Raw genomic sequence first — 24,726 nt, 5'->3', positions numbered from 1 at the left:
GATCGGAACCAAACCACTGCAGAAATATTCTCTGGACAGTGAATATCAATAATTAAAAAAAAAAAAAAAAAGTTGAAATTTCGACTCACTGTTGCAAAGGGACACCAAAACGGTGGGCGGAGCCACTTTTACTAAAATGCCTATAACTCTTGAACGGAATGAGATATCTTCACCAAAATCAGAACACTTATGTAAGATCTCAATCTGAGGTCATGGTAAAAAAAATCGCGGAGTTTGGCCACTTGGTGGTGCTATAACTTGGAAAAAGTATAAAATGGCTATAACTGTTGCAACTGTTAGTCCGATTGACTTGAAAATTGGTAGACAGTGTTTTTGTCCAAAGTGCCATGACTGTATATGAGGACATTTGCATATCTCAAAAATCATGACTGCCATCAGCCAATGAAGTTTGAGCACCTATTAGACAAAGTTAACGGAGGCTGATCGGAACGAAATTTGGTGGGCACACATGCACACTGGCATATTGCATTTTTTCAAGTGTGTAAACGATTGTATATTGCACAAATTTTCATATCATATGATGGATACAACTTTGCCTCAAGAACCACTGCTGTTAATCACTTCATACTTTAAATATTTTAGATTATGTGAAAAAAACTACTTTTGTGAACTAGTCCTAGGTTTTTCGCTCAACCTCGAAAAAAAACACTGCAATACAACTCTCTGGAGTCTCTAGGTCAATAGTTATATATAAATAAAAAAGTAGAACTTTCCCCTTTGGGTAGCTATAACAGGGTCATTTAGAAAATGGCCATGTCCAAATATGCTCAAATGCCTATAAATCCTAAACGAAAACTCAAAACTTTACTAAACTAGGTGAACACATACAACAGTTGATTCTCAATAAGCATGCAATGCTTCATGGAGATCGGACCATAGGTGGCGCGATAACAGTTAAAAAGGCTTAAAAAACACAATATTTCTATGGTAAATGAACTCAACTTGCTAAAAAATATTCATTTATTCACACATACACTAGATTTTCATATCATACGATAGATCTCCTCATTCTGAACAACTTTGCCGTCAATCTGCTGTCAATCAAATTGTTCTTTAAATAATTGAGATTATTTAAAAAAAAAACTACATTTGTGAACTAGTCATAGGTTTTTCACTCAACCTCAATAAATAAATGTGTGAGTTCTTTGGCTTTCAACAAAAGTTTATTACAATGATTAAAGGGTAAACAAGCTAAAGTAAGAGTGATAGCTAATGGAAATATTTTGAAGCATAAATATTGAGAGAAACAAGACAAGGGGATCCATTATCACTATAAGTATCTGCTTTATCTATAGAACTTTAATACAAATAAAATGTCTTAAAGTCGAGGGAGACATACATAAAATTAAAACCGTGACTGAGATATTATTAAGTTTAAGCTCATAGCATAGAAGCTTATCCCTATATAAATAAATTTAAATAAGACAGGAGTAATGCAAATTGGGGGCTATTTAGAAAAAGAATGAATTCAAGAGGGTGTCACTGTCACACCAGGCTCTCGCTCCTCACTGACTCAGCCCTCACGTTCTCCAGAGTTCTAATCGCACACATGTCCCTTGTCAGCACTCATCAATACCACTACAAAGCACACATGCACACTGGCATTTACTGTTTGGCCTTGTCAAGAGAACACAGACACTCTTACCTGGAAACTTACCTTGGGAAACCGACCATAAGATCCTTGGATTATCTCTGATGCTGTCTCCTTTTTCCAAGTCGAATCTAAGTAATCTCCTGGTCCCCTCATTTCGACTGCTCCTTTGTGTGTGTGTTCCCAGATCATACTGTAAGACACATTCAACAGTTACATTCAAGTCAATATCCAGCCTACCATACTACCAGTCATTACTCACCTGCACTGTGTTGATTCCTTCTGCCTTTGATGAACTTACCATTGGTTGTTCCTAATCCTGTGTATCGTGACAGAGGGACTGAAAAAAAAATACAGCAAAATACAGCAATGGATGGTTGGGCAATTCCCAATAATTAAGAGACAAGGAATGGAAATAGGGTTTTAAAGAAGCATTCAGCAATTCACAATCTCTGGAATTAAATGTGCTTGGAAGATGAATATGAGAATATGACACCGGAAATCATCCAAGTATACAAAGTAACTCCATGGTGCTCAGACAGAGTGTGGTGAGACTAAGGGCTTCCAATCATATATAGCCTATATATCTATATATATATATATAGGCTATATATGCTTACATGAATATATACAGTATATATATATATATATATATATATATATATATTCATGTAAGCAGTTACAAATATTTTGGCTACACAAATAGAGCAGATCTTTTATGAAAAGATAGGAACAACAGAAAATGCAGTTTTCAGTATATGTCTTGTAAAATTTCAAACAGGGATGAACTGAGAATCACAGCATTTTCAGTAGCATCAATAAATTGCAGGAAACAGGAACTAAATATTGAATAATTAAATTTTAAATTAAAGGAAAATTACAACAAAAAATTGATAATAAAAGAAAAATGTTAAAATAAAATTGAAAATTAGAACAATTACAGTGCAATAATCATAACAGCAGTAAGTACTTAAGTAAATGTCATCTGTACAATGTTTGATAAATATGAATAAAAGAAAAGATTCTTTGTGCTCTGGGTAGTCATGCTATTCTAGATGACTGAATCAATAAACATTGATTATTTGTACTCTGATAACAAAACTATCAAACGTCAGAGGGTTAACTTGACATTTCATTCATCTGCCCACTGCCATATTTGTTATCCAGTCCTCCCATTGCAGGCGGACATTTGACAGCCCCCTCTTCCCCAAAACGCACCAGGAGTCTGTGTGTGGCTGACTCCAGATGTCCCAGCCTCTTGTTACCGTGGAGATTCAGCTGGCCACTGCCTTCTCATTAGTGTCTGCTGAACCATATGTCATGTTAAAGACGGCCTTTGATCAGCAGTGAGCAGGGGAACATTTGAGCCACCTATTTTCACAGCAGACAAAGATTAGAGGCAATCAAATGACAAATACAATAATTTGGAATATGACAAAGCTTGTTTACGAAGTTGAATGGCTTATTCAAGTGGACCACCTCTGTCTGGCATACTTCTGATTTTTTTTAAACAAGAAATGAAAAGTTACAATACAATTTAAATAATATAATATAAATTATCAAAATGTATTATTACTGAATGCATAATCCTTGAACACTTGCTATCACACTGACTTTGATTTTAACTGAGATCTTATCCCAAAGGTATACCTTAAATCAGCTAGACATATTTCCATAGAACTTCCTTATCAACAACTCAATTTCCTTATTCATACTGAGTGATAAAACATCCATTGTCTACATATCTTGACATGTTTTCTGGGCACCATGCTCTTAATATTGACTGTGGTGAAATATCTTGCATTTTGAACTCTACTTTTGAGTTTCTTATATCCATGTTCCAATTTGGGGTAACACTAACACTTTGAGGTAAACCTTACTGAAGACGTTACCCAAACTATTATAAATTCCAAAAATAAACATAGCAAGAAACAAATAGTTTAAAACGACAAAATACAAGCATGTGAACTGAAAGTTCTATAATCAAGCTCACAGTAAGAACCACGTAGAAGTGTGAGAAAAGTTACAAAGTTCCAACAAGTCGGAGAGATCATAAGAACAACACCCCTTCCAAACCAAGTTCCCATGGATACAAGTTGGCTGGCATACAATAGAAAAGAAAAAGAAGGAGTGCGAAAGAGAAAGGAAAAATAGAGAGAAGGACCGAGAGGCACAAGGGAAAGGAACATAGGATGGGGGTATAATGAGCTGTTCAGCAGAAATTTGGGCATGAAAAAAGTGGACAGAAGAGGAAGAGTGAAGCGAGAGAAAAAAATTCAGTATGAACCCTCATTTTCCTTATCCTGTTGCCCTGCTCTCTCCGCAGGTCCATTTGGGCTGGAAAATCATTTCGGAATGTCAAGACAGACCGTTTTAAATAGTTTTCCACACAATGCTGTTTTAAAACAGGTGGTTCCTGAACTTTTTAGTAGCTATAGATAGATTAGGGATTGAGAGTAAGTTGGATCGATCGATCCAGCAAATGCCAGATGGATTAATTCAGCAAACGAAGGCAGGACAAAAAGTATGCAGAGGTGTTATTTCTTTGCTCCACGTAATGGCGAGAAGGCCAAATCTGTCATAGAAGGCCGCCTCGGCCAAAAACTTCAATGTTTACTCTTCTGTTTCATCGCTTCTTGCCATAAACGTCCTCCTCTTTAGTCAAGGAAGTAGAGAGAGGATAAAATGGAAACCAAAGTGCATGTCCATGCCCTTCCCTTTGATCTCTCTTTTGGCTACCTCACTTCTTTAAAGAGTTTTACCCAAGTATTGTCTGGCGTCTCTCTCTTTCTCCCCGCTCCTACTCTTTATCTCTTTCCCTTCATGTCTCTATGGCCAAGCTTTCTTTCTGTTGGCATGGCTCCTGTTTGTTTTCAGCCATTTTGGGGACTGGCAGTGCTCGTAACAAACTGCTTAAATGGCGTCCTCTCACTCGCTCATTCTCTCCCTCGCTCCCGCTCTCCCTCCCTTCCTTGCTATCATCAGGCTTGGTGTATGTAGAGTAGAGAGTGTGCATGGTGAAAGTGTGTGTCTAATGAACAAAAAAATTTAGAATAAAAAGAGAATTGGAATTAAAATGAGGCTGGGGGGTGGGTGTGAGTGAGTAAGGGGTACGAGGCTGGGGGAGAGAAAAAAAATGCAAAAACAGCCCAGAATCATGTGTCAGTGGCAAACTGAAGTGTGAGAGAGCGAGTGAGCGGGTGAGGGAAGGAGAGATAGAGCGGCAGAAGGAGGGGGAGAGTCAGAGTGCGAGAGAGTCGTTTCTGCCCTCTACATAGCGCTGCCTGTGTGCACGCGCTCGTCTTTCCCTGTGTTCTCTCTCTCTCTCTCTCACTCATACACCACTCCTCCTTTTCGCTCTTTTCCCTACCCCTCATCTTTCCTCTGGCTGGCTCCACCATGTTTGTGGCAGGGGGTTGTGCAGAGTTCAGTATCTTGCGACAGCCCCCTTTTCACAGTCCGCCTCACCCTGGTGGGCCCCGTCACGGCCACACGGAAACAGGCGGCCTTCACTCATTACCCTTTTCCACTGCCATTCAGTCCATGGTCTCTTTCAGTGGCACAGCTAAATGCGAGACCTTTAGCCCATTACCCATCTTCTTCCGAGACTCTTCTCAGTTTCTAACCCTCCGGTGACCGCATTATAAAACAAGTCATCTCATGTGCTTAAATTAAAAATCTTTACCTGCATGACTAGCATGCACTTCATGTTCCAGCTGATGACATGGTTCTGACACTCGTTTTCAATTGCCTACATTTGGGAGAAAGTCAACTTGTTAACCTTTATTTAAATAGACTCGACATAATATTTTATTGTGCAAGATGCAACACCTTAATACTTCAGCTCTAACTCTTTCAGTCGATCGCATGTTTAAGTAGAGGGGCAGTCAGAGAGGGGAGGAAAAGGCCCTGTCACGCTTGGCCAGCCTCTTGTGCCAGGGACTGTTTGTTGAGAGGCAGTGTGTGCGTCATATGTGAAGAGAAAAGGAGGGTGAGAGGGAGAGATAAATAGGGACAGACGTACAGAGAAAATGAGGGGGTGGCAGATGTGTTTGTCCATTCCCTATGTGAGCGCCATGTAAAACTGTGTCATTCTTAGGCCTTGTTTCATGCCATAGCAGCCACATCCACAACAAGTGTTGGACAGGTTTGAATAATATTCAACTCTTCCTGTCTAATTGTACTCTTACGTAACATCTATTATTATACAGGTCTTCTGGTATACATCCTTTGCACACTCTCAGCAGCTGCATTTGTGGTATGATTGGTAACGTTAGCTGTCAAGCCACTTGTTTACAGACCGACCGGTTCATATGTGCCTGCACGCCTGCAAATGTGTTTGCGTGTTGAGAGGAGAGTATATGTGCGTGTGCAGCTTGTTGACTGCCTGTGTGTATGTGTGTGTTTCTGTGCATGTTTAAGTATGTGTTTGTGGCTGTTCCTGTCTCCAGGCCTGGATCTTGCTTTCTTCCCTACCTCAAGTGTGTGTTTGTGGCTGTTCCTGTCTCCAGGCCTGAATCTTGCTTTCTTCCCCACCTCTCTCTGTCTCTCTCTCTCTCCATTGCTCTCCCTCCTCCTCTCTTTCTCTCTCTGCAATAACAGTGCTGACCTAGTTTCAGTGCGTTCAGGGCTGCTTGTGGAATTTTACAGAGGCCTGCCTGCCTGCCTGGCTAAAACGCAGGCAGAAAACCATGACTGGGGATTTTCTCTGGTGTCGCATCATTAGTGATAACTAAGAATGCTCACCAAAATCTATGGTAGATTTTGGTAAAAAAGGTTACGCAAACAAGATGGTCATTAAATAAGCAACTAAAGAGGGTTTATGAACACAGCAAGACTAGACTATTCATTCTCAGACTGCTAAAGAAAACTCCATGACGGTACTCGTCACATGGTCTTTTGCTTTAAATTATATAAAATATAGTAAAAATAAATATTTATACATATATTTAAAAATCTGCATCAGGAATACATGATGCTTCGGTTCAAAAGGCCATCTATATTTTGGTACCTTTTCAGTCTAGGCATATTTGGAGCACTTTGACTATAAATAACACTCTGTTGGGGAAATCTTAATTAAATTTTAGCAGTGTTCAATTAGGTGAAGGGAATGCTGTGACTCAGTGGGGTTGATTGCTGAGATTCTTTCCACATTTTCAGATTTTGCCATGCCAAATTCGGAAACTAAGATGACTGCAACCAACCTTGTCTGACTAAGTTGCCTGTGTATAATAATCATAATGGATTGCTTATTTTGTGCTAGCTTGTATTTTATAGGCAGTAAGTCTGTTTTAAATTCTAGCATGCTAATTTGCCACCACACAATGCACACTTTTTGTCATGTGCTTTTCTTATCAGTATAATACTACTACATTCTCTGGTTTGTGGTTGTCTAAAATCTACAATGTTTCCTGTAATTAAACAGAATATTTGAACAATTTTTTTATTATTTATTTATTTATTTTTTGCAGGATTAAGAGCGGGATCATGGTGTCGGGAGAGGATAGCTGGGACCCTCTCCACACCTGCACTGCATTCTTGGAGCTGAATGTGCATTGCATGGCAATCCTTGTTTTATACAAAGATAATCAAAGGTGCACAATGTTACCTACATCTAGGAGTCGTTGTCTCTGGGCTTAACCTCCAGGAACTGCTGTCTTCTTGATCTGACACTTCTGTTTTTCACCATCCTTCAACTGTCAACTTCTGCACTAACGACATAGCTAGAACAGACACTCTTTAAAGCATTTTCCTGGACCTTGCTGGACTACAGATACATCCTTTGACTGTCTAGTGCTCTGTTTTAGGCCAACTATAGCCTTGGAGAGCATCTCAGAGGACTTGTACAAGGATCCAATGAAACACAGAAATAAACACATGAGAGGAGACAGGAAGGGTGAGGGCATGGAGGAGGCGGACAGTGCCAAAACTACGAGGATATCGCTCAGTTTTCCCCTCAGTGCTGGACTGCCTAGCTTTTCTGCACAGAAGCACTGCTCCTCATCCCATCCCGCTTCCTCCACTGACGTCCATGGCAGAGATGGCTCAGATGACACAGCATGGATGGGGGAAGCATTTAGAGACAAACAATTATCGAAAACGTCATCAAAAACTGACCGCCTGCCATGCGCTTCCTCTTCCTTCCCTGTTGATCTAACTGCTCCAGTCAGTAAGAACGGCAAGTCATCCCTGTCCTTTTCTGTTGATGGGAGTGGTTCCAGATACCCAACATCTCCCTTACAACACTCTAACAAAATTGACTATTCAAAAGAGACAGCTGGGGTTAGTCTCAATAATGGATACAAAGAACATTCAACAACAGAAACAGCACACATCCTTTTCAACCTCAGCGCAAGAGCTTACCAGGACCAAGGTGTGAAGGATCCAGAGAGTTCAAAAGGCAAAAAACGCAAGGCAAACAGCCTCCATGTTGAACTGAGCCTTCCTCTCCCTAGCATCAACCCTCACTCGTCCTCATCAACCCCTCCTCCTCCTCCTTCACCCTCGTCTGTCTCTCTAACTTCCTCCCCCTTGACTATCCCCACGCCATCTTTCCATAACTCCTTTAGGACAGTGCCGAAGCCAGAACTACTGTGTGGGGTGTGCCACCGTCTGTTCAGCACTGCCTCGTCCCTCACTGTCCACATGCGTCATGGCAATCCTCATCTTGTTTCATACGAAGATAATCAAAGATGCACTATGTTACCTACATCTAGGAGTTGATGTCTCTGGGCTTGACCTCCAGGAACTGCCGTCTTCTTGATTTGACACTTCTGTTTTCTACCATCCTTCAACTGTCAACTTTTGCACTGAAGATATAGCTAGAACAGACACTCTGTAAAGCATTTTCCTGGACCTTGTTGGACTACAGACACATCCTTTGACTGTCTAGTGTTCTCTGTTTTAGGCCAACTATAGCCTTGGAGAGCATCTAAGAGGACTTCTACAAGGATCCAATGAAACACCGAAATAAACACATGAGAGGAGACAGGATGGGAGAGGGCACGGAGGAGGCGGATGGTGCCAAAACTACGAGGATATCTCTCAGTTTTCCCCTTAGTGCTGGACTGACTAGCTTTTCTGCACAGAAGCACTGCTCCTCATCCCACCCCACTTCCTCCACTGACGTCCACGACAGAAATTGTTCAGATGGCACAGCATGGATGGGGGAAGCATTCAGAGACAAACAGTTATCGAAAAAGTCATCAAAAACTGACCGCCTGCCATGCACTTCCTCTTCCCTCCCTGTCGATCTAACTGCCCCAGTCAGTAAGAACTGCAAGTCATCTCTGTCCTTTTCTGTTGATGGTAGTGGCTCCAGATACCCAGCATCTCCCTTACAACACTCTAACAAAATTGACTATTCAAAAGAGACAGCTGGGGTTAGTCTCAATAATGGATACAAAGAACATTCAACAACAGAAACAGCACACATCCTTTTCAACCTCAGCGCAAGAGCTTACCAGGACCAAGGTGTGAAGGATCCAGAGAGTTCAAAAGGCAAAAAACGCAAGGCAAACAGCCTCCATGTTGAACTGAGCCTTCCTCTCCCTAGCATCAACCCTCACTCGTCCTCATCAACCCCTCCTCCTCCTCCTTCACCCTCGTCTGTCTCTCTAACTTCCTCCCCCTTGACTATCCCCACGCCATCTTTCCATAACTCCTTTAGGACAGTGCCGAAGCCAGAACTACTGTGTGGGGTGTGCCACCGTCTGTTCAGCACTGCCTCGTCCCTCACTGTCCACATGCGTCTCCATCGGGGGGGACGAGTACTCAGCTGCCGCCACTGTGGCAAAGCCTTCATCCATAATAAAAGACTGCAATCCCATGAGGCCACCTGCAGGCAAGGGCTGCCAGCTTTTCCAGTGCCACCCAAAGAAGACCCCCTGGAGGAGGGTGAAGTGGAGGGGGAGAGAGCAGATGAGGCTGCAGAGCCAGAACAGCTTGGACAAGAAACAAGGCCTGGCCGACCCATAAAGAAAGTGCGAGACCTTCACGCTCATCATGCTGGAACACTGACTTGCAGTGATGCCCTGGAGGAAGAGGATCACTTTGTAAAAGTGGTGGATGGACACATCATTTACTTTTGCTCTGTGTGTGAACGCTCTTACATGACTTTGTCCAGCCTGAAGCGACACTCCAATGTGCATTCATGGCGCCGGAAGTACCCTTGTCACTACTGTGATAAGGTTTTTGCTCTGGCTGAGTACCGCACCAAACATGAGGTGTGGCACACAGGTGAAAGGCGCTACCAGTGCATCTTTTGCTGGGAGGCATTTCCTACTTACTACAACCTTAAAACACACCAAAAGGCATTCCACGGTATCAATCCTGGCTTGATCTCAAGTGAAAAAACAGCCAATGGTGGCTACAAGCAGAAGATCAATGCCCTTAAACTGTACCGCCTGCTGCCCATGCGATCTCTAAAGCGACCTTACAAAACATACAGTCAGCCTATGGCTGATGGACTACTCACTTCTGATTCATCAGTTACCCTGCCTTTATCTATAGACAGCAGCCTCCCACAACCTCTGGACACTAAGAAATTGGAGTCTTTCCTGAAAGATCTTCAAACCCCAGACATCAAGACTGAGCCAGAGGGATTACCTATCAGGGTGGGTGTTGAGCAGGGTAAAAAACTAGCTTCTCCTCAAAAAGACATGGCAGTAGAGGCAGTAGAAGCAAGAGAGACAGAGGGCTCAGATTTATGGCAGTCAGGTAGTAACAGTGGCAAAAGCAAAACTTCAAAGTGCCCAGAAGGAGCTGTCTCTTCAGTCATTGCATTTGCACACAGCAAACCCTCGGTCATCATGCACAGTGCTGCAGTTTCTTCCTCTGTCATTGTTCACAGAAACAAGATGGACTCTGAGAAGAGAAAAAGAAGTCCAGAAAATCATCTAATGACAAAAACAGGTCAAAAACAGATAAAAAAAAATAGCCAGAGAGAGCACACAGAGGCATACAGGGAGTGGGATGCTGTCAGTGTAGACCCAGAGGCCTCGAAAATGAGACAGCCAACAGAGAAACATCACAAGGGACGAAAAGTTCACAATAAAACAGAGTCAAGTAAGACGATACCTTTAGCGGTGGGATCAGAAGTCAAAGGCAGCGGTCCACTTTGTCAGATTACTGTGCGCATAGGGGAGGAGGCCATTGTCAAACGGAGCATCTCTGAAACAGATCTAAGGAGGGACAAAAGCCCTACACGCAGCAAACCCAAAAAGAGTAACCTTTCACAGAAGGACCGCAGAGAGCAGCGGCACACCAATCATCACCAACGTAAACACCATAACTCCAGTCAGGAAAGAAAGGAGGTGGAGTCCAAATGGAAAACCCCTAAACTAAAAGGCAAGGTGAGGAAATACTTCTTCCGGCAGGAGGTCAGGGAGGACAGAAATGACCATGATGTGGAGGACAACCTATGGAGGCCTTACTATTCTTACAAACCCAAGCGAAAGGCCCTTCATATGCAAGGGGCTAAAGCTTGGAAGCGCAAATTGCACTACAAACGATCCCTGAGGCCTATGAGGAGAGCTGAAAAACTCATGAAAAATCTGAATAAAGAAATTGAGGTTAAAGATGCAGATGAGGGAGAGGAGAGGAGACAGAAAGTAAAGAAAGAGCGGAAAGAAGTTTGTGAATCACAGAAAACTGAAGTCAAAGAAATTTCACACTCTTGTCCTGTCTTTTCAAGAACAGAACAGAAAGAAAAAGAAAAGGGAACTCATGGAAAGCCTGATCTTCCTCTCCCTTCATCTGTCTCACAGGCTCCAAATAATCCTCAAAACACAGCGTCCTCTATCATCAAACAACGATGGTCAGAAGATCAGGCTTCTGAGTGCGGAACATGTGGGCGTTGGTTCTCCAGCCCAAGGAAACGAGACAAACATGAGTTGACACATCTATTTGAGTTTGTGTGCATGCTTTGCAGAGCTCCATTCCCCTCACAGTCCAAACTAGAGGAACATCAGAGAACTCAGCATCCCAAAAACAAGCCCCTGTCTGCTCCTACTTTCTTCACCTCCCAGTCATCAAGAAATGAGGTAGAAATGAAAGCAGATGATAATGGAGTGGATGGACGTTCCATAGAGAAAGGCAGCCCAGTTCGCTTGGGAAGGAGGCCTTTGATCAGATATACATGCTCACAATGTGACAAGGTCTGCAAAACCTCTGCTGCACTTAACTGCCACCTCAAGCGACATGAGTTAGGCAGTTCAACCAAGGTTGAAGACACACAGGAAAAGCAAGATATGCCAGATAGTTGCGCACCTTCTGCAGTGGAGACTATACCAAGCAAAGGTTTAGACACCAATTGTGAGCAAGTACAGCCTGTGTCTGTCATATATTACTCCAAACCAGACTGTAAAATCACTGACAACCAACTGGGTGAGAAGATGGAAGAACACCAAAGAGTCAGAAATTGTGAAAACCCCAAAGTGGCAACCAATGACAAAGTCCACAGTCCACTGTGTGCACAGTTTTCCCAAGTTATGCACAGACCCACTTCAGAAAGGTTTAACGTCATCTCTCCTAACCTCCCTAGTGTACTAGTAATGAATGATGCAGAGTGCCTAGACTACAGGACACCAGAGAAACGGAATTTAGACACACTAGATCAGCAGAAAAGAAGCCCAACGCCAAGCGATAGGCAAATCCAAGTTTCTCAAATGCTGACAGAGCCTCAGATTAGAAGAGAAACAACTCCATCTGGACTCATATCACTAAAAGCAGGCAGAGGTTATGTGTTTAGAGAAGGTGACAATATTCCAAATGAAGATTTCAGTGATTTACAAGATGCTCAGGATTTAAGACTCTTTCCTCAATCCAGCAGCCAAGCCCAAGACTTATCCATGCCAACAATACTGGCAAAAAATAAGGAGCTTGTTAAACAGATTAAACATCCATCCAACATCTCAAAGGAACAGTCTTGTAATGAGGAGGTGTCGTTGCTAGTACCCAAAGAGGAACCACTCAGTCCTATACCATCTCCTACATGCTCTGTCATTCAAACCACTCCAAAAGGATCTTCTCAAAGGTATTCAAAGTCACCTTGTCACTCTCCAGGACCATTGGACCTACAGTTGCGGCCACAGGTGGAGCAAAGCCAATCACACAGAGGAAGGCACAACACAGAAAAACAGGGTCTTATGTTGCCAGCAAATTCTGCTGGGATGAGCGATACTCCTTCATCCCACAATCTGCTACATCCTCAAGTGCCCAGAGCAGAGCATGAATCAAAAGACAACACCTCTATCACTTCTACAGAACACCACAGAGGTTTGGGCTACCCTGTCCAGGAGCTTACTCTTCCCTTGGTCATACCTGGAGGGTACTGCTCTGGTAAGAAACAGGAGGAGCAAATCCTGATGTCTTACCCTGCTGGACCCTTGCCCTTTCCGCCACTTGGGAAGATGGTACCACACTCTGACTCCACTAAACTGCCCTTTTACCCTGACCCCTATCACCTACTGTATGGCCCACAGCTACTGCCATACCCCTATAACCTTGCTGCCCTTCCAATGGCTCTAAATATGATGGCATCAGGGGACAAAGAGCCCTTACCCTTCTTGCCTTTTTTCAATTACGCCGCTGCTGCTGCCCCTTTAACAGGCACAGTGCCCCATCCTTTAGTGGTGAATCCCAGTCTATACAACAGTGGCGGCAGCAGTAGCACAAAGCAGGACAACCCATAAGTGAGTACACAATGGCAGCAAGGGAATATCTGTAAAAGAGCAGCGGAGGCCATTATGGGTGGAAATTGTGTTTTTCTGTTTGTTAACTGAACACTCTTGCACAGCTCTTACTTCTCTTTTGTAAAGCAGTAAATGCATAGGCATACATAGGAATCAAACGTGGTGGAAAGATGGAGAGGTGTCTTGATGACAAGAGGAAAGGATATAAGGGGGTGAAGAACAATAGATATAACGCCCCCTTCAGGCACTGCCAAGATGCACCTCCAACACACCACTATTTTGCCTCTTCTGTAGTGTTGTTAGAGCTTGGATATCCGTCCTCTCAAAATCAATATGATATTAGGGATAACACATGAACAATAACAGCCAACAGGATATGTGTTTTGCTAAATGAATTCTGTCTGCTTCCCATAACAGGGACAGTATAACAACAATAACGATAATAATAGTTGTGTTAATTATACTGCTTATAGTAATACAAGGGTGGCTTATTATTGAAAGCAAAATGCTATGCCTGAAGATGCTCAACATATTCAACACACAGGGAAGATGCAGCAGCAAAAACGCAAGTGCGTGTGTGTGTGTGTGTGTGTGTGTGTGTGTGCATGCATGAGTGTGTATAGTGTGCGATTTTGTATAGAGGTAATACATGGAGACTTTGGGGTAGCTCATAGTGTCATATCTTACAACATCGGTACTCCAGTCATGTGTTTTTCAGTATTTCGGCTTTATGTGTGCCTGCAGGTTTGTGTAAGTGTATTTGTGGGGTGTGTTGGGGGTGTAGGCATGCACACTTAAAATCATTTGTGCTGCATCAGCCTTGGTCAGTTTCATGGAAGTTCACATAAAAGCATTATTCCTGGAAAACTGTTATAATCTTAATAGGTCAGTAAATAGAAATCATAGATGAAGTTCTTCTTTCGTAAGTCATAGCATAGCAACTTGATGGTGTAGCTACATGTCATATGGATTAAACATATTATTACGTGAACCAGGATCATCATGACAAGATCAAATGTATGGTGACATAGAATCCACTCTACATTTGATCGTGTTATGTCTAGAGACAGATTGTGTTTCGCATAGTTTGGTTTGTAGGATGTTGGTATTAATCCTTGATCATTTATGAAATAAGTCTGTGTACTTCCAGTACTCCTGCCAACTCTGTTTTATCTCTTCCAACAACATACGTTCCAGTCGACTTCATGTCTGTGGCCTTCTCCTCCCCACTGCCCCCTGGTGTCCACCAAAGACACTCCATTCACTTGACTGAATTTGAGACTCAACAGAGAGGGAGAAACCAAGTGAGACAAACAGACAACGATACAGAGTGAGAGCATGAGCAAAAATGGGAGAAAAGTGGAGAAAAGCGCAGCTGGGCAGTGCGTTACAACATAAATGGAGCTTCCTTTATAAAGAACGCTTGTAAGAGGCAGTAGTTGGTGAATGTTAGTTTTAGGAAAACATAATCTACTACAAGCGAGCCACCATTTTTTTGGTTAGCAGATTCTCTCTCCGCAGCAGAGAAAAGAGAGGGAGAGGACGTCAGTCAGTCCTGATGCCCCTGCAGGACCTGCACTATGGGACTTATAGCACTGGAGTAGCTTAAGCTCTCCCTTGTACTTTCTTTTATTTTTCACTATATTATTTGTTTGATTTACATAATTTTCCCTTTTTGGTAGTGAGAAAAGGCTTGTACTTGAAGCTCATTCAAGTACACAAGAATATGAATGTAATTTAGTCATGAGGTTAAAAATAAAGACAATATGGTAGATCATTTCTGTACGCTGACTTGAAAAATAACAAGTAATATTGAACCGCTATGAGGTATTCATATATAAATATATATATACAGTAGTCTTAGGGACATGCCAAGGAAGTTGGATTCAATATAACCACAATGCATGAGCAACAATTGCTTCTTCAGTATCTTCAGGTGTTGTCACAAAACTCAATTTTCCACCATACGTGGTTCTTCATTTTCTCCTGCTTTTTTTCTCTTGAGGCATGTCCTCACAAAACTTTTTGGTCCTTCTTTTTTTAACCCTTCAGTATCAAAATTTCAAATCTAAAACCAAAAAGAGAAACTCCTATGTTGCCTTATTTATTTTTCCCAAGCATTAAGAAAGCTTTTCAAATACCACCCATCCATCTCCAACTCTTTTTCATTCCAACACCCTCTCCCTGTCTATTCTCCATATTTTACCTTCTCCCTTTGAAGTAAGTGTGAAACTGTGCAATGTAGCCGCAGCACTGTTCATTTCCTGAGGGTAAAACACAACGCAATGACCGGTTGTGGATCATGTAGCTTCACTCGGGTATGAGTACAAGCCTTTTGTTTGCATTGTAAAAGTGTGCGTGTGTGAGAGAGAAAGGGTGTGTGGTGATAAAGGAAAAGGAAACCAAAACAAGGTCTATCTCCCTAGATAGCTACCAACAAACTTGTGTTTGATTTTGGACCTCTTATTTTTGCTCTATTTCCTCCACCATGACAACATTTTTACATGAATTCTAGAAATGTATAAATGATTGAATTGCGTCAACCACTTGTACCAGTGATTGGTAAAAAAGTAAATGTTACATTTGTGTAAACGAATGTAAAAAAAAAAAAGTAACAATCATATGTTGTTGAGAGGTTCACACAAAAAAACGGACAATTATTTTCAGAGAACTAATAACATCGGCTTTGTAATTTTTTTCTGTTTCCATTGACTATTTAAGCCTGATTGGGTTTAAATATTGGCCCGAATATCAATTGCTGAATTCTGAATCAGTAACTGGTTTAAAATTACTAAATCTAAAATTCTGATGTTTACATACAAGATGCCTTTGCATTTTTTATTTAAATAAGATAATAAGAATATGCACATAATCTGAACGCACCTTACAAAGAAAAAAATGTCATACCATTTTATTTAAGTACTGCTTTGAGGAACAACATAATGAGTTACAAGTTATGTTCTCATGTTTTCTGTTTCATCCATCAGCAGACATTCAATGAAGTTAAGTGGATAGTATGCTTGAAAGAGGTCACTTGTGACTGTGTGGGCTACTACTACTACTACTAGTCCTACTTTGGGAAAAAAATATAGGCTATTTATCAGTCAGCATCTGGAAAGACTACTGAATATTTGCACAGACTTAAAAATAAAAGTGTAAAAATATTTTAGAAATTAAGCTTTTTGGGGATATATGTGGTGAAATAATCCCAGATCTGTCCAGTACGTTTGGTTTTGAAAAAATACATGAACTACAACAAAATTAGCATCATTTTGGTCCACCCAGAACAAGGACCCTTTGGAGGTTTCAATTGTCAATCAAAGTGACTAAAATCTACCAGCAGCATATGTTCTGCACTTGGTCATAGTTGTAGGCATGTGACTAAATTGTCTGGTATTTTGTGACAATGTTATATTGTGCCATTGTTTTCAAAGAAGTATTTGTGTCTTGTTGACTTTGTGACCATTTAATACAAAGGTTTGTTGGCACACATTGCCGATTCAAGTCTACAATCAACAGTTCATTTCTTTGCTCCTGTTCTCTTTACTCCCTCTGTCCACGCTACAACCATACAAATAAAGTATTAACCTGATGACGTGCAAAATATCTTTGAATTCATCATTAATATGCAGTGTTGGCACAGTTTTGACAACATTCAAAACAGAATGTGTTTAAATGTTTAAAGCAAAATAACTAGATTTTTTACACCGACTGTCAGAAAAAATGCTACCCTTTGAGGTGCAAGAGCTTGTCACTGGAGCAGTATCCTCAAGGTACACTTTCGTATCTTATCTACCTCTCTGATAGTGCATATTAGTATGTTTTTAGTAAGGGTGCACATTAGTACCCTTGAGCTACTAATATATGCCATTTATGGGTAGGCACTGCCCCACTGACAAGCTAAAGGTATCATTTTAGTACATTATTTCTGACACTGGGATCATTTACAGATTGTTGGATGTATGGCCAGGTTTTCCAGCTCTTTGGCACTGGCCATGGAATTTGGAAAGTCAACCAAGGGTCACATAAACAATGATGTGCACCTATCAAATAATTAAAAAAATGGTGGAACTTTTCAGAAACTTATTTGACCACTGTTCATAGCAATTGTTAGCTATAGTCTGAAATATACCAAACAACACTGGTACTTCTATTTCAGCATTCCAAGTACAAAAAAAACAAAATAAAAAAAATCACCTACGACGCACTAGTCATACATCAAGGTTTCAAACATTGGACGAATGGACGAACAAACATCAGTTACCTTTCAAAGTTCATTTGTTATGTAACCGGACTGGCTGCCAGTTCGAAGATGGGAACAGGTGGAGTCTTAAAAAAAAAAAAAATTCAGAACAATTTGCATATAAATTTTGTTAAAAATTATATAGAAATTATATTTTTTCCTATGATTTTTATTTAAATTTTACACTAAAAGAGAGAGAGTGCAGCCACAAGGACTACTCTAAAACTCATATTGCATTAAGCTATGCCTTTAAGAAGGTTCCACATTTGCCACTCAAAATCCTTTTTACTAATATAAGAAATTACATTATCCATTTAATCAAGAGTCAATACATTTACAGAAGGTAGTTTATGCCATAAAATGATAGTGTTTAGCTTTTGATTGTTCTAACCATTCTGATGACAAAAGTCAGAAATGTAACATAAGTCAGAAATGTATATTTATCTTATCCATCCCTAAAGGCTAGCCTATATTATACACATGGTGTCCCTAAAGGTACAATTTTGGCATTTTCTTTTCTAACAGTGTACTCTACAACCATTCAGTCATTCATTTTTTTCAGTTTGTTCCCAACTTTCACCACTTCATGTTTTGTATTTGCATTAAACACCATAGCACAAACATATAATTGAATGCCAATTATGCTAGTGTGATAGTACACTGGTAAAAAGAATCACCATGTTATCAGCATACAAAAGACTTGTGCACTCAAACAAACAAGATCAATATTTTCCGGTGCTGTGATGTGTGCTAGACTGGAGAGAGAGAGGTAGTCTGATGGCAGTAGGCTAAACCAAAGTCCTCTATAGCTTATGTTCTGATTCCATTCCCTCTTGTTTCTACTCATGTTCTAAGCTCTGGAGTTAAAACAGAATGAACTATCTAAAGGAAGTGGTCATACTACTGTTAGGTCCGTACCTGATTCTGCTGTGCAGGAGAGTGTCAGGTGATCAGGTGAGTATGAGATCTCGAAATGAAAAGAAAAATTTATTTTTTAACTAGAGTTTCACAAGTCATAAGAGATAGATACTCACAAAGGCCTTTTGTTTTTTACTAGGCAATTATGTTGAGAAACTTGTGCTTGTTAAATATAATATGCAAGCGTAAAACTGCAGAAGCAATTGTTACCATGCAACTGAATCAACAGAAATTAAAAGGTAAAGGCTAAAGTTGACAGCACAGATATGAATGAAGATTCTGTGTACTGAGGCTTGCTTGCTTGATCCACTTCACCTACTTTACACTTAAAAATTACTTATTGTAATATAAGGAAAAAATGATTTATTTGAATAAGCGTAATTTCGAAGTATGAAATGAGTTCATATAATGCTAAAGAAGATTTACTTGCTTTGCCTTTTAAAAGACTGTATTGCCCCCTGTTTTTAATATCTTGTGAAACTCCAGCTGCAAAAAGACTTTTCTTTAAATAAAATTCAACATTTGTAAGGTAATTTGGATAAAATGTAAGGTAATATATTATGTAATAGAAATATTAAAGCTAAAATTCTTCAAGCCAATTTCATTGGTTAGATATTTAAAGGGGTCATATGACGTTGCTAAAAATTCACAACGAAACACAGTGTCACACACGGCGGGCTTGAGTGAGCGGCGGCGGCCTAGAGTGAGGAACGGCCGGCGGCTAGAGTGAGCGGAGGCCGGCGTGCTGAGTGAGCGAGCGATGGCCGGTGGGCTTGAGAACGGTGTGGCCGGCGTTATCTCTTTGGATTTGAGACTTTAGTCTTTGCAACTTTACAGATCTTCTTTATGCACCAAGAGCTTGTAACACTCCAAAGAGAAAGGAAAAATTGAAATCGCCTCATATGACCCCTTTAATAGACAATATTGTATAATGTATATATTTTTTAATCACATAAACTGAAAATTTTTGTTATTTGGATTTACATTACATTTTATAAAACTGATGTTTTTATTATTCATTTAAATTTCTTTATTCCATGTATGACATTTAAAGGATTACACAATTCAGTTTGATGGATTTTTTGAAATGTAATTAATGCATAAATAGAAAAAATAGGCTTATATACATTTTGAGTGTATTTACTAAAATATAGTGAATGTATACAGTTTATAAAAAACATCTAAGCTCTTTCTTGTAATAATTATATTTTTCCTATTTAAAAAAATATATAATTTGCCTTGGCATGCTAAATTAAATCATTTTGGTATAACAGTGCCTATGCATCTGCTAACATGTCCAAATTCAACATTTTAAAATGTATTACAGGAGAGCTAAATGGCTGGCTTGAAAACAACTTTAGCTGACAAATTCGTTGCACAGTTGGCATATTTGACTCTGAATTCGCTGAACCCTGGTTCCACACTTGCCCGGGGCAGCAGTATTTACACTGGCGGCTTGTCTGGGGATATCGCAGATGGATGTGTTTACCTAGCCTTTAGCGAGAGTGCGAGAGATATGTCTAAACGTAATCTGAGCACTCTTGGCTGCTATATGATTGTTGTATGATGTCAAAACCATTTTCTGATTTTTGGGATGACTGAGACAGATATCCAGCAAGGTAGTCATCAATCTTGCACACAGACAGTCCAAATGGACTCCCTTAATGCAGATGAGCGCAAATCTCTCTGACATCACGAGGTGAGTTGACTCGATTTCGCTTTGCTTTTTAAATTGTAATTTCTTGACGCTCAATTGCAGTAGTTACTCATCGTGTATCTAATTCAAACATCCAGAACATCATAGTGGCAGATTTCACTGTGAGATGTCTTACCTCGCACATACAGCATCAGATCTTTCTTTGAGTTTCGGACCCTTGATCCAGAGGGGGCTGTCTTTTATGGAGACACCAAAGAAGGACAGGACTGGTTTGTACTTTCACTGCGTGATGGCATACCTGAAATGCAGATTGGGAAAGCAGACATCTTAGTGAGCGTAAAGGGAGGTCGCAAACTCAATGATGGGGCCTGGCACTTGGTAAATACTCTTTCCCCCGGTTTCACAGACAAGGCTTAAGCCTAGTCCTACACTAAAATGTAAGTCTGAGCTGTTTCAACTGAAAGAAACTTGCACTGATTGATCTTAAAATATGTCAGTGGCCTTGTTTTGTCTCAAGATCCACACCAGTAATGTTTTTTTTTCTAAGGCATGTCAGTAAAAATGACTTAAATGTCCTATTTGAACTATGGCCTAATACCGGCTTAGTCTAAGCCCTGTCTGTGAAACCAGGCCTTTATCTTCTCTTAATCTCTACTGATTTCTCTGAAGCCTGATAGGAATTTAAAGCAACAACCCTATGTCTATGCTCCTATATAGACCACAGTTGAAAAATGTGGGTATGTATGTTTTTTTAAATGTTTTTGAAAGTCTTTTATGCTCAACATGGCTGCATTTATTTGTTCAAAAATACAGTAATATTGTGAAATATTATTGCAATTTAAAAGAACTGTTTTCTATTGTAATATATTTTAAAATGCAATTTAAAATTCCTGTGATGGCAAAGCTGAATTTTCATCACCCATTACTCCAGTTTCACTGTAACATGATCCTTCAGAAATCATTCTAACCCCTTAACTGTCACTCACATTTTTGAACATGGACGTGAAAGTGCACTATCCAAACTTACATTTTTATAATTCATGAATGAAAACATTTTGTAACATGATTTTGATGTCCCATTTTCATGGTAATGCAATGTCTGATTTTAAAATGGTTTTCAAATGATGAATTTTGAGATTTTAAGTTTTCAACTAATATATAATTTCTGATGATTTCTAAAGTGTGAGAAAAAGGCAACGAAGAAGACTTTTTGTGACAAAGGTCAGAACTTCTGTTATGATGTAGATTTTTGAGGTGCACTCTTGTCTTAAATTAATCTATTACTTTTCCTACATAATTTTGAACAAAAAACTGTGGTAAAATATCGATTTAGGAGTCTTAGACCTTTCCAACGATATAAAGTTTGTCATGATTAGATTAGGGTTTAATTGTTATATAGTGAAGTAAACTTAGGCGTCCCACAGAGGGGACGGGTGACATTTAAGAGGCTAATAAGCTAATTTGATTCTCAAGAAACATTTCTTTATATATCAATGTTGAAAACTTTGCTTTTGATCAATTTAATGCATTCTTGCTGAATAAAAGTATTAATTTCTTTAAAAATGTCTTACTGACCCCCAAACATTTGAAAGGTAGTGTATATACATTTCTAAAAATCAAAAAAAAAAAAAAAATTGTTTTTTAACATTCTTTGTTGGTTTTGGACAGCTGGAGTTGCGCAATGAGGGCAAATTTGTGGTGCTAGAGGTAAACAACAAGGTAGAGCTTGTAGTCGGCCTCCATTCTAAACTGGTGGAAGATGACCTAACAGGAAAGATACGTCTTGCTCTTGGTGGCATGCTGGTGGACAAACAAAAGCTCTTCCATCCAGTACGTTTACTTGTATTTTCCATTCATATAAAAAAATATCTAATAATAACTAATTATCACTGATAGCATTGACTGGCCACATTAAATATCCTTTCCTTTATTTTATTTCTCAGTTTGAGCCAGAAATAGATGCTTGTATAAGAGGAGGGCATTGGTTAAATCTCAGCACCACCTGGGATACAGACTCAACATGGGAACCCCGGCCCTGCTTCTCTGAGATCAAGAAAGGGAGCTATTTTCCAGGAACTGGAGTGGCTGTGTTTAATACATCTGGTGAGCGAAAAATCATGCATGTTTAAACTCGCATTGCAGATTGGATGACATTATCCTTCCATGTACATATCATGACAGATCTTCCTGGACTTAAGACAGAAGAGGCCGGTATTACAGTGGAGATCTTCGGATCCTGGACTGGGACAACGTTAAGTCTCCAAAGCACAGGATTTGAGTATATTTTGGAAGTGTTAGATGGGAATAAAGATGTCAAGGTATGTACAGAGTAAAAAAAAAAATCCTTTGCTATTGAAATGCTATTGACATTTAAATGATGACGCCGCTAATGATTATTACAAAGAAAACTGATTTATATTAACATCTGGTCTTTTGTTTAAAAGTACACCGGTCTATTACAAGCAATCTTGTCATAACATTTATTGGTTACACTTTACAATAAGGTTCCATTTGATAACATTACATTAGTTAACATGAACTAATAATGAAAAATAAAGCATTTATTAATCTTTAATTTATTAATCAAAGTTAATGTTAATTTAAACATTTACAAATACTTTATTAAAAATCAAAGAGTACCTGTTAATATTATTTAATGGTCCTGAGGTGACATAAACTAACAATGAACAGTTGTATTTTTATAAACTAAAATTTACAAAGATTAATAAATACTGTAACAAATGCTTTGCTCAATGTCAGTAAATTTGAGCTAATGCATCAACTAATGTTAACTAATGGGACCCTATTGTAAAGTGTAACCCATGTATTTGCACTGTAACAGGAGGTGCAGTTGGGCCTGAAAGAGGGATCGGAAAGTGTTGCCCTTCCCCGTGAACCTGAAACACTTACTTTCACCATACTGAAACATTCACTTGTAGTAAACAGCGTAACAGAGCTTGAAAAGGAAAGTCTGGACTTTTTCTCCATGTGGAAAAAGGGGATGCTACTGACTTTTGGGGGAGTGCCAGGTAAATTTGCGAGGTGGAAGTAAGCAAGAATTTCCGTGCTGAAGTACACCTCCATTCGCCAATATCCTTTATATTCTGTGTTAAATTCTGTATGTTTCACTTGTTTCTGTCAAGTAGACAATTTTTTTTTGTATTAAACAAATCCTACTTCTTCACATTGAAACAGAGATTTGATTTAGTTAATTCACTGAACCCTTTTTTTTTTGTCTTTTGTCTTTTCAGACGACAGCGAGAAGGCAAAAAGTACACATGACCTGCGTGGGTGTCTGGAGAAAATCCTTGTCCAAGGCCAGGTCATTGATCTTGATCGGGCATTGTACAAACACACAGCGGTGTCATCTCACAGCTGTCCTACAGAAGCAATGAATGAACTCACTTAATAGAGATACAAGGCATTCATCCTGGCAGGCTAAACTTTAAGATTACCTTCATGTTCCACACATCTTATATCTGTCATAGGTAGGCCTATTTAAAAATGCTCAATGTTCAGTTGACCAAAAACCTCCAAAAATGTACTGAAGGGCTGTTATGTTATAGTGAGCAATACAATACATTTGAAATGCAATGGTACATCTTTCCAGTACATTAATGATTGTAAAAGGTAAATCCCTTTGAACTCTGTTTACAAATGCATCTAAAAGGGAATGTTTTTCAATGAAAATCTTTTAGTCAATAAAATAAATCAAGATCAATAAAACATTTGTTGTTTCATTAATGTATCATTCCATGAAGTAAATACAAAAAATGTGCAGGTTATGTAAAACAAACACAATTAATCATTAATATGAATTAATTATGGGTTAGTCTGATAATCAACCCTAACTCTTTTTCAGCCCAACTTTGTTTTGTCTACATTACAAATATAGTGTATCCAAAATACACCCAGTATAATCAATCAATCAAGTCAATATGGGGTGCTGTGTGTACATTAATGAGGAAAAAAAATTAACTTAAATGATTGTAGCAAATGGCTTCAATATAACAAAGAGTGAAAAATTTAAGGGGGTCTGAATACTTTCCGTACCCACTGTATATGTGTGTGTGTGTGTGTGTATTCTGATGGCGAAATTGTTGTGGTAGAACTGACGCACCACTGTAGGTCATAATACTTGAAAAATGTATTTAAATGATTTATTTTTTTATGTCTATGTTCATAGTTATCACAGTTAAACATGTAATACTTCATAATGGCAGTTCATATTTTAAGACTTTTAAGTTTATGACAACAATAAAACAAAATCTATAAATAAATAAAGTTTGACAGAGCAAAATCAGGAAAATATAATTATTAATATATTTTAAATAGTTTTAAACATCTTTATATAACAATAAATCAACCCCTGGAACACAGGAATTGTATTTATTTATTTAAAATATACATTTTAAACATTATCTTTATGCAACAAAAACGAATAAATAAAAAAACAACTCCCGGAACACATAAAGTCAAGTTCATCTAATGTTTTTGGCTACATGAGCTTCATATATCAGTTGTTATGTAGGTTTCTCTGCAATCCACTGCCATCTAGAGGACTTTTTAGTATAGCTCCCACAAATTAAAAACTGGGTTATTT

General features: G+C 39.4%; 2 protein-coding genes and 1 long non-coding RNA gene across 6 annotated transcripts in view; 2 read left to right on the top strand and 1 right to left on the bottom strand.

The window, feature by feature from the left end:
- LOC107738965 (uncharacterized) overlaps positions 1–2,042 on the bottom strand; it is a 7,364-nt gene extending 5,322 nt beyond the window's left edge. Inside the window, exons 1-2 of the long non-coding RNA XR_001639948.1 lie at positions 1,875–2,042; positions 1,679–1,805 (exon numbers count right to left, since the gene is read on the bottom strand). This is a non-coding gene — a long non-coding RNA (uncharacterized LOC107738965). The remainder of the gene's footprint in view (positions 1–1,678; positions 1,806–1,874) is intronic.
- A 5,015-nt stretch (positions 2,043–7,057) lies between these two features.
- LOC107738964 (zinc finger and BTB domain-containing protein 38-like) lies at positions 7,058–16,897 on the top strand. Of its 4 annotated transcripts, none has more exons than XM_016550898.1 (2): positions 7,058–7,655; positions 8,786–16,897. In XM_016550898.1, the coding sequence occupies exons 1-2, from the start codon at positions 7,469–7,471 to the stop codon at positions 13,303–13,305; spliced, it is 4,707 nt and encodes a 1,568-aa protein (XP_016406384.1). In that variant the 5' UTR covers positions 7,058–7,468; the 3' UTR covers positions 13,306–16,897. The 4 variants fall into 4 exon arrangements, with proteins under 4 accessions (XP_016406384.1, XP_016406380.1, XP_016406383.1 ...); XM_016550894.1 differs by having other exon boundaries at positions 7,058–8,257; positions 9,358–16,897; XM_016550897.1 differs by lacking the exon at positions 7,058–7,655 and adding an exon at positions 8,270–8,751 and having other exon boundaries at positions 8,782–16,897.
- Positions 16,898–18,306: 1,409 nt separating this feature from the next.
- On the top strand, positions 18,307–23,821 carry LOC107738963 (sex hormone-binding globulin-like). The gene is made up of 8 exons (XM_016550893.1): positions 18,307–18,502; positions 20,074–20,165; positions 20,312–20,501; positions 21,792–21,953; positions 22,067–22,226; positions 22,305–22,441; positions 22,966–23,152; positions 23,375–23,821. Exons 1-8 carry the CDS (start codon positions 18,422–18,424, stop codon positions 23,530–23,532), a joined length of 1,167 nt encoding a protein of 388 aa, XP_016406379.1. The 5' UTR covers positions 18,307–18,421; the 3' UTR covers positions 23,533–23,821.
- The last annotated feature ends 905 nt before the right edge of the window (positions 23,822–24,726 follow it).

The sequence above is a fragment of the Sinocyclocheilus rhinocerous genome, unplaced genomic scaffold (assembly GCF_001515625.1).
Source record: "Sinocyclocheilus rhinocerous isolate Xijiao unplaced genomic scaffold, SAMN03320098_v1.1 scaffold735, whole genome shotgun sequence".
NCBI lineage: Eukaryota > Metazoa > Chordata > Actinopteri > Cypriniformes > Cyprinidae > Sinocyclocheilus > Sinocyclocheilus rhinocerous.
Note: the sequence above shows the minus strand (reverse complement) of the source record. Positions and strands in the feature narration are given on the sequence as shown.

Excerpts from the sequence above, each read along its gene's own strand:
- LOC107738963 (XM_016550893.1), top strand. The coding sequence starts at position 18,422 with ATGAACTATCTAAAGGAAGTGGTCATACTACTGTTAGGTCCGTACCTG. Across the intron at positions 22,227-22,304 it reads GGCTGTGTTTAATACATCTG|ATCTTCCTGGACTTAAGACA; the intron begins GTGAGCGAAAAA and ends ATATCATGACAG. Across the intron at positions 22,442-22,965 it reads ATGGGAATAAAGATGTCAAG|GAGGTGCAGTTGGGCCTGAA; the intron begins GTATGTACAGAG and ends GCACTGTAACAG.
- LOC107738964 (XM_016550894.1), top strand. The coding sequence starts at position 7,469 with ATGAAACACAGAAATAAACACATGAGAGGAGACAGGAAGGGTGAGGGC. Across the intron at positions 8,258-9,357 it reads CCTCGTCCCTCACTGTCCAC|ATGCGTCTCCATCGGGGGGG; the intron begins ATGCGTCATGGC and ends CTCACTGTCCAC.